Source organism: Plecotus auritus (assembly GCF_963455305.1).
Source record: "Plecotus auritus genome assembly, chromosome: 5".
Classification (NCBI taxonomy): domain Eukaryota; kingdom Metazoa; phylum Chordata; class Mammalia; order Chiroptera; family Vespertilionidae; genus Plecotus; species Plecotus auritus.
In genome coordinates this window covers 75,867,603-75,883,592 of record NC_137776.1, presented here as the reverse complement: position 1 = coordinate 75,883,592, position 15,990 = coordinate 75,867,603, and the positions used below count along the sequence as shown (strand labels likewise).

The 15,990-nt window shown below is 36.4% G+C and overlaps 1 protein-coding gene across 2 annotated transcripts in view; it reads right to left on the bottom strand.

Moving 5' to 3' along the window:
* The window catches only part of LRP1B (LDL receptor related protein 1B), a 1,782,191-nt gene that overhangs the window by 610,534 nt on the left and 1,155,667 nt on the right, over positions 1–15,990 (bottom strand). For both annotated transcript variants that reach the window (XM_080670835.1, XM_080670834.1), the window contains exons 26-27: positions 15,472–15,636; positions 14,906–15,150 (exon numbers count right to left, since the gene is read on the bottom strand). In XM_080670835.1, coding sequence (XP_080526961.1) covers positions 14,906–15,150; positions 15,472–15,636 — 410 coding nt within the window. The remainder of the gene's footprint in view (positions 1–14,905; positions 15,151–15,471; positions 15,637–15,990) is intronic.

Below are 15,990 nucleotides of genomic sequence, written 5' to 3'. Positions count from 1 at the left end.
TTTTGCTCAGTCCCGATCTGCTGGACCTCAGCAGCAAGCTAACCTACCGGTCAGAGCGTCTGCCCCCTGGTGGTCAGTGCATGTCATAGTGACTTGTCGAATGGTTGAACGAATGGTCGGACACTTAGCATATTAGGCTTTTATTGTATAGGATACCTTTTCCATTTCTACTGCCACATGATGCATTTTTCTTCCCATAGAATTTCATCACAAACATTTTTACATTAATCTTTCTTCATGAACCATCTTTTCATTTTTCTCCTACTAAACATTTTCTAAGCTGCAAATGCTGATTATTTCTATCACTGAATATTAGTTTTAATTATTGACTATACATTAAGCAATTTCTTATTTACACTCCTATTGCTAATTGTCTGTGACATATATTCATATATTTTATATCAGTATATACTTATCTCTCTACTAAATCAAGGGTTGGCAATTTTTTTGTTTTTATTGTTGTTGTTTTCTATAAAAGCCCAGATAGTAAATATTTTTACAGTAACTATTCAACTGCTCTTATAGCAAAAAGGAGCCATAAAACAGTATGTAGACCTAACCAGTTTGGCTCAGTGGATAGAGTGTTGGCTTGCGACTGAAAAGCCCCAGGCTCAATTCCGGTCAAGAGTATGTACCTTGGTTGCAGGCACATCCCCAGTAGAGGGTGTGCAGGAGGCAGCTGATCAATGTTTCTCTCTCATCGATGTTTCTAACTCTCTAACCCTCTCCCTTTCTCTCTGTAAAAAATCAATAAATTATACTTAAAAAAAACAAAACAAAAAAAAAACACTCAATAATATGTGAATCACAAGGTATGGGTATGTTCAAACAAACTTTATCTCCAAAATATGCAAAAGGCTAAACTTAGCCAGAGGGCCTTAGTTTGTTAACTTCTGGCAGGAACTATAACCTATGTATATACATATTATCTTTTCCCCAAATTTCTATGCTGTTTATTACTGTGTTAGCCTTTAGGACATTTGCATTCACATGTATGTTCATCAATGTTTGTGTGTATATGTACTAAAAAGGCAGTGATTTGAAAATTTGGAAAATTAGTTCATCTGCTAAAGCACATCATAACTCTATGAGAAGAGACTAAATAATATATAATGGCAACACTTTATAGAAGAAACAAATGTTAATTATGCAATCACACAAGACTAATTGTGCTCTATGAAGAAAACAATATTAAAGATAATTTCATATTTCAAACAGCCTATGTTTAATTGCAGTCCATTTCTCACCAGCAAAAAATAAATTATTTAAATACAAGTATTTTGTCCATTAATTCCAAATAAAATACATGCAAATTTGATGCAATATAAAATATGTATGGTATTTACTTACCTAATAAAATTATGCTCATGTAGAAAAAAATTCATATGAAATAAAAAAGACCCTGAATAGCTGCAGCAATATTGAGAAAAAATATCAAAGTTGGAGGGATCATAATACCAGATATCAAGCTATACTACAAAGCCACTGTTCTCAAAACTGCCTGGTACTGGCACAAGAACAGACATATAGATCAATGGAACAGAACAGAGAACCAAGAAATCAACCCAAGACATCATGCTCAATTAACATTTGACAAAGGAGGCAAGAACATACAATGGAGTCCAGACAGTCTCTTCAATAAATAGTGCTGGAAAAATTGGACAGATACATGCAAAAAAAATGAAACTAGACCACTAATTTACACCATACACAAAAATAAACTCAAAATGGATAAAGGACTTAAATGTAAGAGAAGAAACCATAAAATTCTTAGAAGAATCCATAGGCAGCAAAATATCAGACAGATGTTGTAGCAATTATCTTTACTGTTACAGCTCCTAGGGCAATGGAAACTAAGGAGAAAATAAACAAATGGGACTACATCAAAATAAAAAGCTCTGCACAGCAAAAGAAACCATCAACAAAACAACAAGAAATTTCACTGCATGGGAGAACATATTTGCCAATGTTATCTCCAAAAAAGGTTTAATCTCCAAAATTTACAGGGAACTCATACAACTTAACAAAAGGAAGATAAAGAAACCAATTAAAAAATGGGCAAAGGAACTAAGTAGACACTTTTCAAAAGTGGACATTCTGAAGGCCAAGAGACATATGAAAATATGCTCAAAGTCACTAATTATCCGAGAGATGCAAATCAAAACAACAATGAGATACCATCTCACAATGGTCAGAATGACAATCATCAACAAATCAACAAACAACAAGTGCTGGCTAGGATGTGGAGAAAAAGGAAGCCTTGTGCACTGTTGGTGGGAATGCAGGCTGGTGCAGCCACTGTGGAGAACAGTATGGAGTTCCCTCAAAAAATTAAAAATGGAACTCCCATTTGACCCAGTAATTCCACTTCTAGGAATATGAGCCAAGAAATCAGAAACACCAATCAGAACGGATATATGCACCCCTATGTTCATAGCAGCACAATTTACAATAGCTAAGATTTTGAAACAGCCTAAGTGCCCATCAGAAGATGAGTGGATTAAAAAACGGTACCACTATACAATGGAATACTACGCTGCAGTAAAAAAAGAAGGAATTCTTACCATTCGCAACAGCATGGATGGACACGGAGAGCATTATGCTAAGTGAAATAAGCCAGTCAGAGAAAGATAAATATCACATGATCTCATTCATTTGTGGAATATAATGAATAACGTAAATTGATGAACAAAAATAGATCCAGAGACAGATGCATTGAACAGACTGTCAAACTTCAGAGGGAAGGCAGGGGAGAGGGTGGTAAAAGATCAACCAGCCCTAGCTGGTTTGGCTCAGTGGATAGAACGTCAGCCTGGGGACTGAATGGTCCTGGGTTCAATTCTCGTCAAGAGCACATGCCCGGGTTGCAGGTTCGATCCCCAGTAGGGGGCGTGCAGGAGGCAGCCGATCAATGATTCTTTCATCATTGATGTCTCTCTCTCTCTCTCTCTCTCTCTCTCTCTCTCTCTCTCTCCTCTCTACCCTCTCTCTCTTCCTCTCTGCCTTCCTCTCTGAAATCAATAAAAATATATTAAAATAAAAGATCAACCAAAGGACTTGTATGCATGCATATAAGCATAACAAATGGACACAGACACTAGGGAGGTGAGGGCTTGTGCTGGGGGGTGGGGTGGCTGGGGAGAGGTCAATGGGGGAAAAAGGAGACATATGTAATACTATATTAATGCTTTAAACAATAAAGAATTCTTAAAACATTTTAAAGAAATTATGCTCAAAGCAGAAGATTTCCAGGATCCAATTTCTTAGTTAAGTAAAATATTTCTCCCTCACATGTAGCCTATTTGATTATAATTATTATTCATCCTGATAATAAACTTTATTGGTACAAAAATTATTACTAATTTAATAAAATAATTTACTTATAGTTTTTAGAAAATAGTTTAACATTTTAAAGAAAAGAAATTTCAGAAGTATCTTGTAATTAAAGACTAATTTGAAATTCTGTTTTCCTTTGATAAATATCTTCAAGTCATAATTTTAACATTTGATGTAGAAAAACTAAATCTTGTCTGATCTTCCATGGGTTTTTTACTTCAAAGAGAAAACTTGTAAAAGTCACAAATAGTAGTTTCATTTATTTGTGCATAGTTCTCTATATAAGGGTGAAAACAAACATGTAATATTCTGTTATTTTTTTAATACCACTGAACTTTTAGTCATTCTAAAGAGAAGACATGTTTCAGGTATTATCATTTTCTTGCTAATTATTTCACTTGCTGTATAATTTAAAATAACATGTATTTGTGTCAGGACAGTTTCCATCTTTACAATAATTTTATAATTACAAAAAACTTTTTATCTAAAACAGGTTCACAATCAGTGGTGGTGGTGGTAATTGTGGAGATTTTGCCCTCAGGCAACATGTGGGAATGTTTGGAGACATTTTTGCTTTAAAAAAAATGGTGATACTATTAGCATCTTGGGGGGTAGAGGCCAGAGAGAATACTAATATATGTCCTAAAAGTAACACCCCCTTCCCCAAAACAAACAAACAAACAAATAAACAAAACAAAACTGAGAATTCTTGCCCAAAATGTAAAAAGGGCAGAGGTTTAGAAGTTCTGGTCATGGAGTAGAACTATGGATTCTGAATCTTAATGGATCTGAATGAAGGGCTCTAAATCACTTAAGTTTGCATGTTTGAGGCAAGTACATACAACCTATAATAGGGAAGAAGTAATGTTGATTCCTTTCTTACTAATCTTTTCCACTGCTCCAAGGTAGACTGTATTGTACCATACTTAAAAAATAACAATTTACAATGTGGCTAAACTTAATATTTGCATGTAAATTAATTTACAGTTTAGTGGTTTGATATTTGTATTATATTTTGCCAAAGAAATAATGCTAAATGTGGTAACTATTTTTTTTCCATTGAAAAAATAAAACCTATTAATTTATAATATGGTTTTAAGATGATACAGAGGATTCATTAAGAAACTAAATTAGCTGCTAGTCTTTATTACTGGCTCTGGGATCAGAAGACGAACTATCTGTCAAAGGAAAGAGGTATAAGATAAGAAACTGAGTTCCATGGAGATTTTTTATATCAACAGTTGGAATAAGGTAGCAACATGTCTTTGGAATACTTCAATTCTCATTTCTCCTCTGAATTATTCATGGCCTCTCTTCTCCCAGGCTCTCAGTACTGCAAGGTGTTCTGAGCATCTCATTAAAGAAGCCTCACAAGTTTTGTCAAATCTCAAAAATCCTCCCTTGCTTTGATTATCACCTGCCTTTCACTTCACTTTAGTCAGAATTCTCATCCCTTTCAAGCTGGTGATGTCAGCTATAAGTTAAGGTGGAAGCAGTTTGATTTAAGTATTCCAAACCAGGTTACCATTCTTAGAAATATTAGCACTTTTAGATAGGGTGCATGCTAAAAACGTAAGTCTCCTATTGATAGTATTTAAATATACTATCTAATAAAAGAGTAATATGCAAATTGACTGTCACTCCAACACACAAGATGGCCACCCCCATGTGGTCAAAGTTGGCCGCCACAAGATGGCCAGCAGGGGAGGGCAGTTGTGGGTGATCAGGCCAGCAGGGGAGGGCAGTTGGGGGGGACAAGGCCTGCAGGAGAGGGCAGTTGGGGGGGGCCCAGGCCTGCAAGGGAGGGAAGTTGGGGACCAGGACTGCAGGAGAGGGCAGTTTGGGGGGACTAGCCTGCAGGGGAGGGCAGTTGGGGGTGACCGGGCCAGCAGGGGAGGGCAGTTGGAGAGTTGGAGGTGACCAGGCCTGCAGGGGAGGACAGTTAGGGGCGACCAGGCTGGCAGGGGAGCAGTTAGGCATTGATCAGGTTGGCAGGGGAGTGGTTAGGGGGTGATCAGGCAGGCAGAAGAGTTTAGGGGCAATCAGGCAGGCAGGCAGGTGATCAGTTGGGAGCCAGCAGTCCTGGATTGTGAGAGGGATGTCTGACTGCCGGTTTAGGTGGGATCGGGCCTAAACGGACTGTCGGACATCCCTCAAGGGATCCCATATTGGAGAGGGTGCAGGCTGAACTGAGGGGAAACCCCCCCCCCCTGCACAAATTTTGTGCACTGGGCCTCTAGTATGAAATAAAGAGACACTATTAAACAATTAGGAAAGCAATATTTTAAACAAAATTTATAATATGTAGAAGGAGGGTATATAGATAGATTTGTTTTATATGACAAGTAGTTAGATCTTGGTATAGTAAAGCATGGAAGTGAATAATTAACCTGCAAATATTTAACATTCATCTCTACCACACTGAAACATGGTTTTAAGACTATTTCTTTCTTCTCAGAAACACTCTTATAAATTATATGAAAAAATGTTGCATGTAACTCAATATATTAATAGCCCTACATGAAGTCCCTCATTCTTCAAGTTTCGTAAGTGATACTTTGCCCCTAAAGGAGCAATGATATTATTAATATTCTTAGAATCTATATTTTTTTAAAACAAATAAATAAATCAGCCAGCTTCTTATAAATGTTGTTAAGAAAAGTTTATATTTTCTATAAAAATATTTTTTCTGAAGCAATTGGAACCCCTTAAATGATTTCAATGTTAAAATTATTCAGAAACAGCCTGAGATTTTTCTTATCCTATAAAATAAGGAGCTAATATGCTAATTAGACTGAACAGCAGAATGACTGTCTGGACGTCCTTCCTGATGACCGTCTGGACGACCATCTGGACAACCATCTGGACGAAGCTGGGGCAGTGAGGGCTGGCCAGGGCTGCGAGGGGTTGCAAGGGCCAGCTGGGGCTGTAAGGGCCGAACCCCAGGCACAAATTTTGTGCATTGGGCCTCTAGTATTGTCATAACATGATAGGCAACTGACATAAAAATTGATGAAAAAAATAAAGGTTCCAAAAATGGAATAATTTATTTTTATAACAATATGCTAGAAAATGTATTGTTTTGTAAGCATTATTTCTTTTATTTCTCTTACTGGCCATTTTTATTTATAAAAATAAATTATCCTCATTTTACTGATGAGTAAACTTAATTTTGAAAAAGGGGGAACAATCTTATACTCACACAGATATTAAGACAGGAATAATATTTTGGATACCAGGGTAGGAGCTCTAACAATTATTCAAACTACCTCTTTAAGTGAAGCAATTCACTTACACCCATTCATTTATTTATGAACAATTCTCAGATGCCTGAAAACAGGAATGGGGGATGAGTCCTGTCTTAGAGTGTAATTTTTATAAGTATATTTAATCCAATTGCAACTTCGAAGAAACTTCTTGTGCTTCATTGCATTTCTCTTCTGATTGGTTTTTCTAAGGGATATTGTCATAGTAATGTGTTATATAAAACAGTTTGTATGCTTACCAGTCACTGTGGGTTTTCAGAACAAAATTGAAAAGAATGATTGAGTCTATAAGCCTGTTTTTGAAAGTAAAATAAAATAGTCTCTGAAAAATAGTATTATTTTTACCAATAAATATTTATTAAGTTCCCATTATTAAGCTCAATTCAGAGGAGAAAGTTTCTTCAAGGAGAGAAAAAACATTTGTAATTGGTGAAAATTAATGGATAAAATATTTGCAACACTATATTTAAAGTGGCAATCATATTCCTGAGTTATTTCAAGAAAAGATTCCAAGCAAAGCAGCTAAAGATAGCAACATGGAAGAAAACTGAAAACACAAACAACAAAAGTCGAGTGGTGGAATCTTTCTGGATTCATGAACAAATTCAACTCCACTGGGTGTTAAATCGCAACTGAGGCTGTGATTAAGAAAACACCTTTGTGCTGAGAGAGGACAGGGAGGAGGATGGCCTCCCTGCTGGATGGGGGAAGATGTACATACAAAAGAAGAAAATTACATTTTCTCCAAGTTTACAAAGGACTCTCCTCACAAGGAGAGGGTAATACTGGCCAATAAGTTGCTTTTTCAAATGGTGAAAAAAAAAAACAAACAGAATAATATTTCATAACACATGAACATTTTATAAAATTCAAATTTCAGAGTCCATAAATAAAATTTTACTGGAACACAGCCACACTCATTCATTTCTGAATGGCTGATTTCACACTACACCAGCAGAGTGAAGACTTGCAACAGAGACCATATGGCTTATAAAACCTAAAATACTTACTATCTAGCTTTCTGTGGATTAAGTTTGCTAACCACCTCCCTTAAGCCATTACCAGGGTCTCTATGTAACACTTTGATTGTGAAACCTATTACAAACACTAGAAAATTAAAGCCATCCCTAATTATTTATTTTCTGCCCAACTTTCCCTACTCCACAAACCTCTATCACTATTTTTAATTGATTTTGCCTCTAAGTATATTTCAACAATATCATTCTCTCTGTTCTTAAGACAATACCCCAGATTTAGGCTCAGGTACCTCCTGATTGAAGTAGCATCCTTACTAGTTTCTTACGTGCATCCTTTCTCCCCACAACCTCTACCTTGCACAGATGGAGTTCAGTTTCTAACATGCAAATCTGCTCTTTTCACTGCTTTGACAATTATTTTTAGTGTTTTCTTCCTTCCCTTTGGGCAGTAGGGTTCTTAAGGCAGTAGCAGCATTCCCTGGAATTTGTTAAAAATGCAAAACCTCAAGCCATACCCCTATTGAATCAGAAGCTTTTGAGTAGAGCCTAGAAATCTGTGTTGTAATGAGCCCTCCAGGTAATTTTAATGCACCTTGAAGTTTGAGACCATTATAATCACTTATCCTAGAGGATAAAATTGAAATTCCTTTGTGAGGGGATCATGTAAATCTCACCTTGCTTGCTGCTTTCTGCAGACTCTGGTTTCCCATTTATGGCACCCTTACCTCTAGCTTCTTCAATTTGCAAATGAGGAAACAAGATCCAGTAATTTGCCTCAGGTAAGGAGGCTAGTGAGTGAGAGAGGAAGAAATCAAACTAGGCTAAACCCAATTTCTTTTTAGGACCACACCCTGCTAAGTTTTAAAATATATTTACTATACTCACATTCAAATTTATCCATAATAATTATTTTATTGATCTTAGTTATTAATTTAGTCTGTTCCTCTTTTAGACAATAAATTCCAAAAAGGTAAGAATGCTTGTCCCTTGTGAATACCTCAATAAACTTCACTCCCTACTGCCATGTGGTGACATGACATAACTATATCCCAAGGCGATTCTCAACAAACATGAAGCCAATTTCTTCTGCCTGAAGAGCAAGTGGTTAAGCAAGAGCTCTGGGATGACGCTCCATGAGGTCATATATTTGGCAATCACCCTCTTTCCATTAGTCCTTGAGCAAAGTCCTTCACATTTCTCAGTCTTAGATTCTCTATCTGTAAAACTGTATTGCTAGTAATCTTATGAAATTGCAATGAGGATTAGCAAGTAAAAGGTGCTATTATTATAATCATTAATGTTATTATGAATGATTTAGCTAGACTCTATAGTTTGTACAAATAAGTAAATGGCACTCCATTACTCAAATATTTTTATAATCTAGTTGGGTCGACAAAACAGAGTTAGGAAAAAATCAAACACCATACAATGTATAAGTGTTAACCATGAATGTGGAGAAGAAAAAACTGAATTGTGTAAAAATTTGGTTTTGAAGTGAGGAAATCTCTCAGAAGTTCTCTGCTAACCTTTGTGTATATTAAGAGTAATAGCTATAAAACACTAATAAAAACATATGTGCATATCATCCTTGTTATTACAAGGCTATGATCATGAAACTATTTTTATTTAATGCTTAATCATGCAAGCCCAAATCTCATTATCCAAACAAAAAACTAAGATATGGATCAAAAGGCTTTATTTTAAAATTAGCGGCCCAGTGCACAAATTCATGCATGGGTGGGGTATGGCCATCCTTCCCCGATCAGGGCCAATTGGGCTGGGCCAGCCAGGATTAGGGGAAAGGCAAGTTGGCAGGCCGGCCCTATCCCCGATCGGGGTGGTGGGGGCTGATCAGGGACTGGGCCAGTTGGCCGAGGGGAGGGACCATGGGCAGTTGGCAGGCCGGCCCCGCCCCCTGGTTTAACTCCTGGTGGAACTCCTGGTCCAGGGGACAATTTGCATATTAGCCTTTTATTATATGGGATGTTGTTTCTGCTGCTGCTGTTTTTAATATATCTGACATTAATTTAATTAATAACTGTGTTTGTTTAGTGCTAAAATATATTTATATTAGATGACTTAATAAATGTAAATTTGTTACTTAACTTGAGCTTAATACTCTCCAGGCTCATTCATGCTATCACAAAAGGTAACCTTTTTTTTCTGGCCGAGTAGTATTCCATTGTATAAAGGTACTGCAGCATTTTTTTTTTTTTTAAATATATTCCATTGATATTTCACAGAGAGGAAGGGAGAGGGATAGAGAGCTAGAAACATCGATGAGAGAGAAACATCGATCAGCTGCCTCCTGCACACCTCCCACTGGGGATGTGCCCGCAACCAATGTACATGCCCTTGACCGGAATCGAACCCGGGACCCCCCAGTCCGCAGGCCGACGCTCTATCCACTGAGCCAAACCGGTTTCGGCCGTACTGCAGCATTTTTATTCATTCATCTACTGATGGGCACCTGGACTGCTTTCAAATCTTGGCTATTGTAAATAACATTGCAATGTGCATATATTTTTTTTCAAATCAGTATTTCAGGTGTCTTTGGATGTATTCTCAGAAGTGTAATCGTTGGGTCATAAGGCAGTTTTATTTTTCATTTTCTGTGAAAACTCCATAGTGTTTTTCATAGTGGCTGCACCAATCAGCACCCACCAAAACTCTTAAATATGGAAAATATACATATGTATAGATACAGGCAATGAAGTTATTAATAACAGAATAAAAATAAATTTAAGTTAAACTAAATGTCCAAAAATAAATGAATAGCTGAGAACATTTTTGATAATCATGTGATGTGAAAATATGTAGTTGTTAAAAATGAAATCCATAAGGCATTAATAACAACAATGGAAAATGCTGTGTCAAAAAAGATACAAAATTAAAAATGAAATATGATATTAAATTAGAAGAGATACAAAAGCTTTCTTCATTCAGAAGGAAATGGAGCAGGGACTATGGATTGGTCATGCTCATTGGAATCCTCATGCTTCTTTGAGGAACTTTACGACTCTGAGCTAGGTTACTGCACTTCCCTGCGTATCAGTTTTCTCATGGAAAGTGGGACTAACTATCCTATTAGATGGCTCTGATAATTTGGGGAAAAAGTGAAAACTAAATAGCACATAGTAGTTCATTAATAAATAGTGATAGTTCTGTTTATTATTGTGTTATTCAACATCTCCATTGCAACAACTAGAAGAAAAAACATTGAAATGCCTGTTGCCTTGGGAGTTGGGAAAATGGGTGTACGTTTTCTATGTTCCCTGCTTTTCTGCATTCCAAAAGTTATCTGTAATGGGAAAATATTGTTTGGAAATATTATTTTATGATATTAAATAAACTTTTAAATATTCCTTTTATACTATATATGAATATACTACTCACCATGTCTATGAGCAGGTGTTAGGTGGTAACCTAACTATGGACAGAATAATTCAATGGTCTAATCATCTGAACACACCTGCATGCTCCTGATAGATCAATCATATTGCTCTTTTTTATAGGTATGAGTCACATTTTTGTTGATATTTTTCTTGAAATAAACTGGTATAATATAGAAAAGTAATCAATTAAGGCCATTATAATCTATTTAAATGTGAGAAAAATGTATTCAAAATGTCTCAAAAAAGTAATGCAACCAAATTTCAACAAAAGACAGCTAGAATAATGACATGATTGGAACAACTGCTACTTTTTAAATTTTTACTCACTTATGTATTTGAACACATAGCACTGATTAGGTGTGAGACCTTGTTCTAAGAACTTTGCACATATGAACTGTTCTTAATGTATTGTATTAAATGACTATTAATCTCATGTTTACTAAAACCTAGGATGTAGACACTATTATTATTTCCAGTTAAAAGATGAGGAAACTGAGGCTCAAAGAGGTTAAGTATCTTGCACATACAATTAGTAAATTGTAGGGCTGAGACTTAAACCCAGGCAACTGGGTTCCCAAGGTCATGCCATTAACAATAAGCTGAACTTCCTCATACTATAAAATATTTTAAATTTTAGAATCAAAATAGCCACCATTGCTCCTTTACATTGCATATGTTTAAGCTTTTTTCTTGAGTTCTTATAACAACATTAAGAACCAAAGGATCTAAAATAGATTTTCTTTTTTTAAAGTTCTGCTTAAATGTCCAATAACCAAACTTGAAATTTGTACACATAATGAATAATTATTTGTAAGAAAACTGGTGTTAACATTTGTATTAATTTCCTGCTTGGCGGGTTACATAACTTTAAATAAGATTTCTAACCTTTATTTTTTTAATTTGTGAAATACATATTTCAATTTTATAGCACTGAATGTCATATGTTATTAAAATATATTATTTTGTCATGCACCTCAGATTAATTCACCAGAAAACAGGAGCTATTTTTATTGTACTTGTGTTAATGCTGAGCTTGGTCACCATTTTCATTGTTGTAATTTTACACTTAGTAATAAAATGATCATCTTTTTTATTTTTCCCTGGCATGGGAAGTGTTACTCCACAGAGGCACCTCACAGGATGGATAATGGCTGTTACATGCTCAGTGATACTTACAATGGGGGAAAGTAGAATGTTATCTGATCATTCTCAGAGTTGGAAACCGACTGAATTTCACTAAGGAAATAGCAAGTTCTCATTATAGGTGACATTCTCTAAAAGTAGATAACGACTAGAGTATCTGCCCTGAATCCTGGGAATATATGTTAAATGAGATCCACAATAGTAAAAACTTCCCTATTTTGTGCAAAGTGAAGAGGTCACATATAAATCACTTTTTAAGTTAAGATGTCATATAAATCATTTTTTAAGTTAAGATGTCAAGAACATCTCTCCTCAACCTATTGAATTACATTGACTGTCTCACTTCCTTTTTATATATGTGAAAATATTGGAAAAAGATGGGAGGTGTCATGTTCCTTCCCAAACTATGAATTTGTGAGGGGTCATGTTAAAGTGGACAAATCAGACAGTCAGTTAAAAATGAAATACATTGATTCTATTTTGAAGGAGGGGAATGATGTAATACATAGACCCAGGCCATTTTTCATGGTCCGATTTATTTAAACTGCTTTCAACATAAAAGTTACAGTTCCTACAAAATCCTGAACAGCCTAGGGAATAAAATCTATATATCTATATATATAAAAGCCTAAGCAACAAAAAGATGGAATGACTGAATGACAAATGGCCAAACGACCAGTCAACTGGTTGCTATGACATGCACTGACTACCAGGGGGCAGACACTCAACACAGGAGCTGCCCCCTGGTGGTTAGTGCGCTCCCACAGCCAACCTCCCGTGGCCAGCCAACCTCATGCAGCGCCCCCACCTCCACCCCCAGCTGGCCAAACTCCCGCGGTCCTCTCCCTGGCCAGTCCCCATGATCGGCCCCAATGGGGTGGGCCAGTTGGCCAACCTCCCACCGTCTCTCTCCACCGTCAGCCGCCCCCCTCCATCCGCCCCGATCACTGGCCAGGCTGAGGGACCCCACCCATGCACAAATTCGTACACCCGGCCTCTAGTATGTACATATTTTGCCTTTATAAAAATATAAACTGATCCTATCTTATAAGTGTTTGTACTCCACATACTGGTGGTTTATTACTAGGTTCTCCTCCATGCTGAAGTGAGTTTATAGAGAAGAATATCTTTTTTCATTATACCAGTGGCCCATTGATGGTCAGACTCATTATTTCTTGACTAATTTCAATTTAGTTAAATCCAATTTATTTATGGAATGCCTCTTAAGTACAACAATGATAATCTTTATTTCCTCTGTGATATCCTCATACTTTTCAGGTTTGTAGGATGAAATGAGTATAGGAGTTAAGGGTGATAAGAAAGGATTAAATGATTGCTCACATATCCCAGGGTATGTAGAAACTCCCATGTGACAAGGAAGGATCAATTATATATGAAAATTGAAACTGAGAAATTGAAAGTATCTGGGAAGAGACCTAGATTCAATCAGACTACATGAGAGATATGGAACAGAAACTTTTATAGATGAGGACATTTTGATGAGGGAAATAGTATCAAGGGAGAATAAAGACCAAGTACCCAAGAATAATGAAGGGTAACCATGGAATTTATGGACCATAGAGGTGGGTATTTTTAGTCAATTCTAGCAGGAGATAATATAACATGAATTCAAATAAGGCTTGAAGTGTGGTCGGTAAGACAGAAATACCAGTGAAGTGGAAGATCTGCTTAATCTACAGTGAAAGAGGAAGAAAAGGAGAAAATGTACCGTCTGCAGGAAAGAGCTCGCCAACTAAGAATCCTATGTCTCACATAAAAATATGCTAATGAAAAGAGAACATTATTTGCATTGGAGTAAGTTTTCCATAAGTTATGACACATATCATAATGGGGAAGCATCAGGCAAGAGGTACAAAAATATGAGCTGAAGTTATACCAAATGGCCATGGCATCCCAGAAAAAAAAAAAAAAAAAAAAAAGAGAGAGAGAAAAGAAAAAGAAATGTGAGGCAGATTTAAGATCAAAGAAGAAGTGAAGGAAATAAAATCACAAAACTAATATGAAGATTACTATTGCACCAAAATGTGGAATACATGGGGCGAGGTAGCAGACATGTTCATGTGACCCCATTCTCTTAAAATGGATAAACTCAAGCAGGTCGCAGGTCTCTTACACATTCTTTCTTCTCCCAATATACTACACAGTGACTGCTTGGGGGCTAACATAAGTGTCTCCTGGGTGTTTTCCTCTAATTTACTAATCATCCTGAGGTAAGAGATTCAAACTCCCCAAAGTATCTTTTATTGAGGCAATAGCAATGACTAAAAATGTGGAGAGTTGGTGTAAAACCTTTAATTTCTAATTTACTTGTTCATTTATTTATTAAATTGATCGGGGTGACATTGGTCAACATGAACATATAGGTTTCAGGTGTGGGTTTCTATGTTAGAAGATCTGTATATTGCACTGTGTGTCTACTACCCAGGGTCACATCTTCTCCTGTCACCTTATATTAGGACCCTGTTCTCCCACCACCCCCTTCTCTCTGGCAACCACCATGCTGTTGTTTTTGTTCATGAGTTTCAGTATTATGAGTGAAATCATATGTAAAACTCTTAATTTCTAAGATTTCTCTATATCTATGTAAAATAAAAAGGGAAAGAAAAAAATCCTGACTCATTAAAATAAAGGCTTGAACCACTCTCATCCTACAATATACATAAAGTATTAATAACTGTTAAATTAGAAAAGCTATTTTACAGTTCAAATATTATATGATGGAAGTGAAAATACTTTCTGGGTGGTTAATTCATTAACAATCACTTACCCTGTGGCTGACGACTAGGATGGTATATCTGAAGGTCAAATGGTTGTGCACTGGTTTTCTGAATCACACTGACATTCTGCCCTGTCCACTTATTGGCTTTGGACAATGTGTTGGTCCTCCAGTCAGTCCAGTAGACCTCACTCCCATACAGAGACACAGCAAAGGGATGAGAAAGGTATTCGTGACCACGGATGATTTCTATCATTCCCGTTCCATCATAGAGGGCTGAATAAATAGCATCTGACCTACAGAAAGGTAAATACATCAGTCGTTTATCAAAACTCACTCAAATAATACAGTGAAGTGATTTTATATTTTAGATAAATGATGAAAATACTTTTGTGAGCCTGTATCTAATTTGTGCCAGGAAAAAAAGCCAGCATAACAAAAACAAACAAAAGCCACCAATTGCCAGAAAAATCACCATTATAATAAAACCAAACAAAAATCACCACCTATTTCAATGTGTGTATACATCATGCATGGATATTAGAAAACGTTTTGGATTTGTAAATGTCATCGGAGGAAGGTAACAGAAAATACAGAACAAAGATTATTTTGTAAACCTGGCATCTGTCCAAACTATCCTTTTTTCAAAGTGGTCCACAGTTAGTCCATTAGGCCAAGCCCCGGTTTTCATGTCTTTGTAGATGGTTTTTCTCCCAGCACCACTCATCGAGGCAGATTCAATGCGAGGAAAATTGGCATCCCAATCTGTCCAGAAGAGAATTCTGAAGAAGAAGAAAATGCTATTGTTTCAGTCGTTCATTTCACAAATATTTATTTAATGCCTACTGTATACTAGGCACTGGCTAGGTAAACGGACACAAGAGGAAAATGGATGCATTGTCTACCCTCCTGGGGTTTAGAGTCCAGTGAGGAGACAGACTAAATAAACACATGAATACATAAATAGGTGATTACAGCTTTTAAATATTTTGAGGAAGTTTGTTATTAGAACAGCAGGTGAATGACCTACTTAGAGATAGCGATAAAGGAAAAATGCACTTAGAGGAGGTAATAGTCAAACAGAAAGATGAGGAGGGCAGAATAAGAGCATGCCAAGGAAAATAAACGGCAGATAT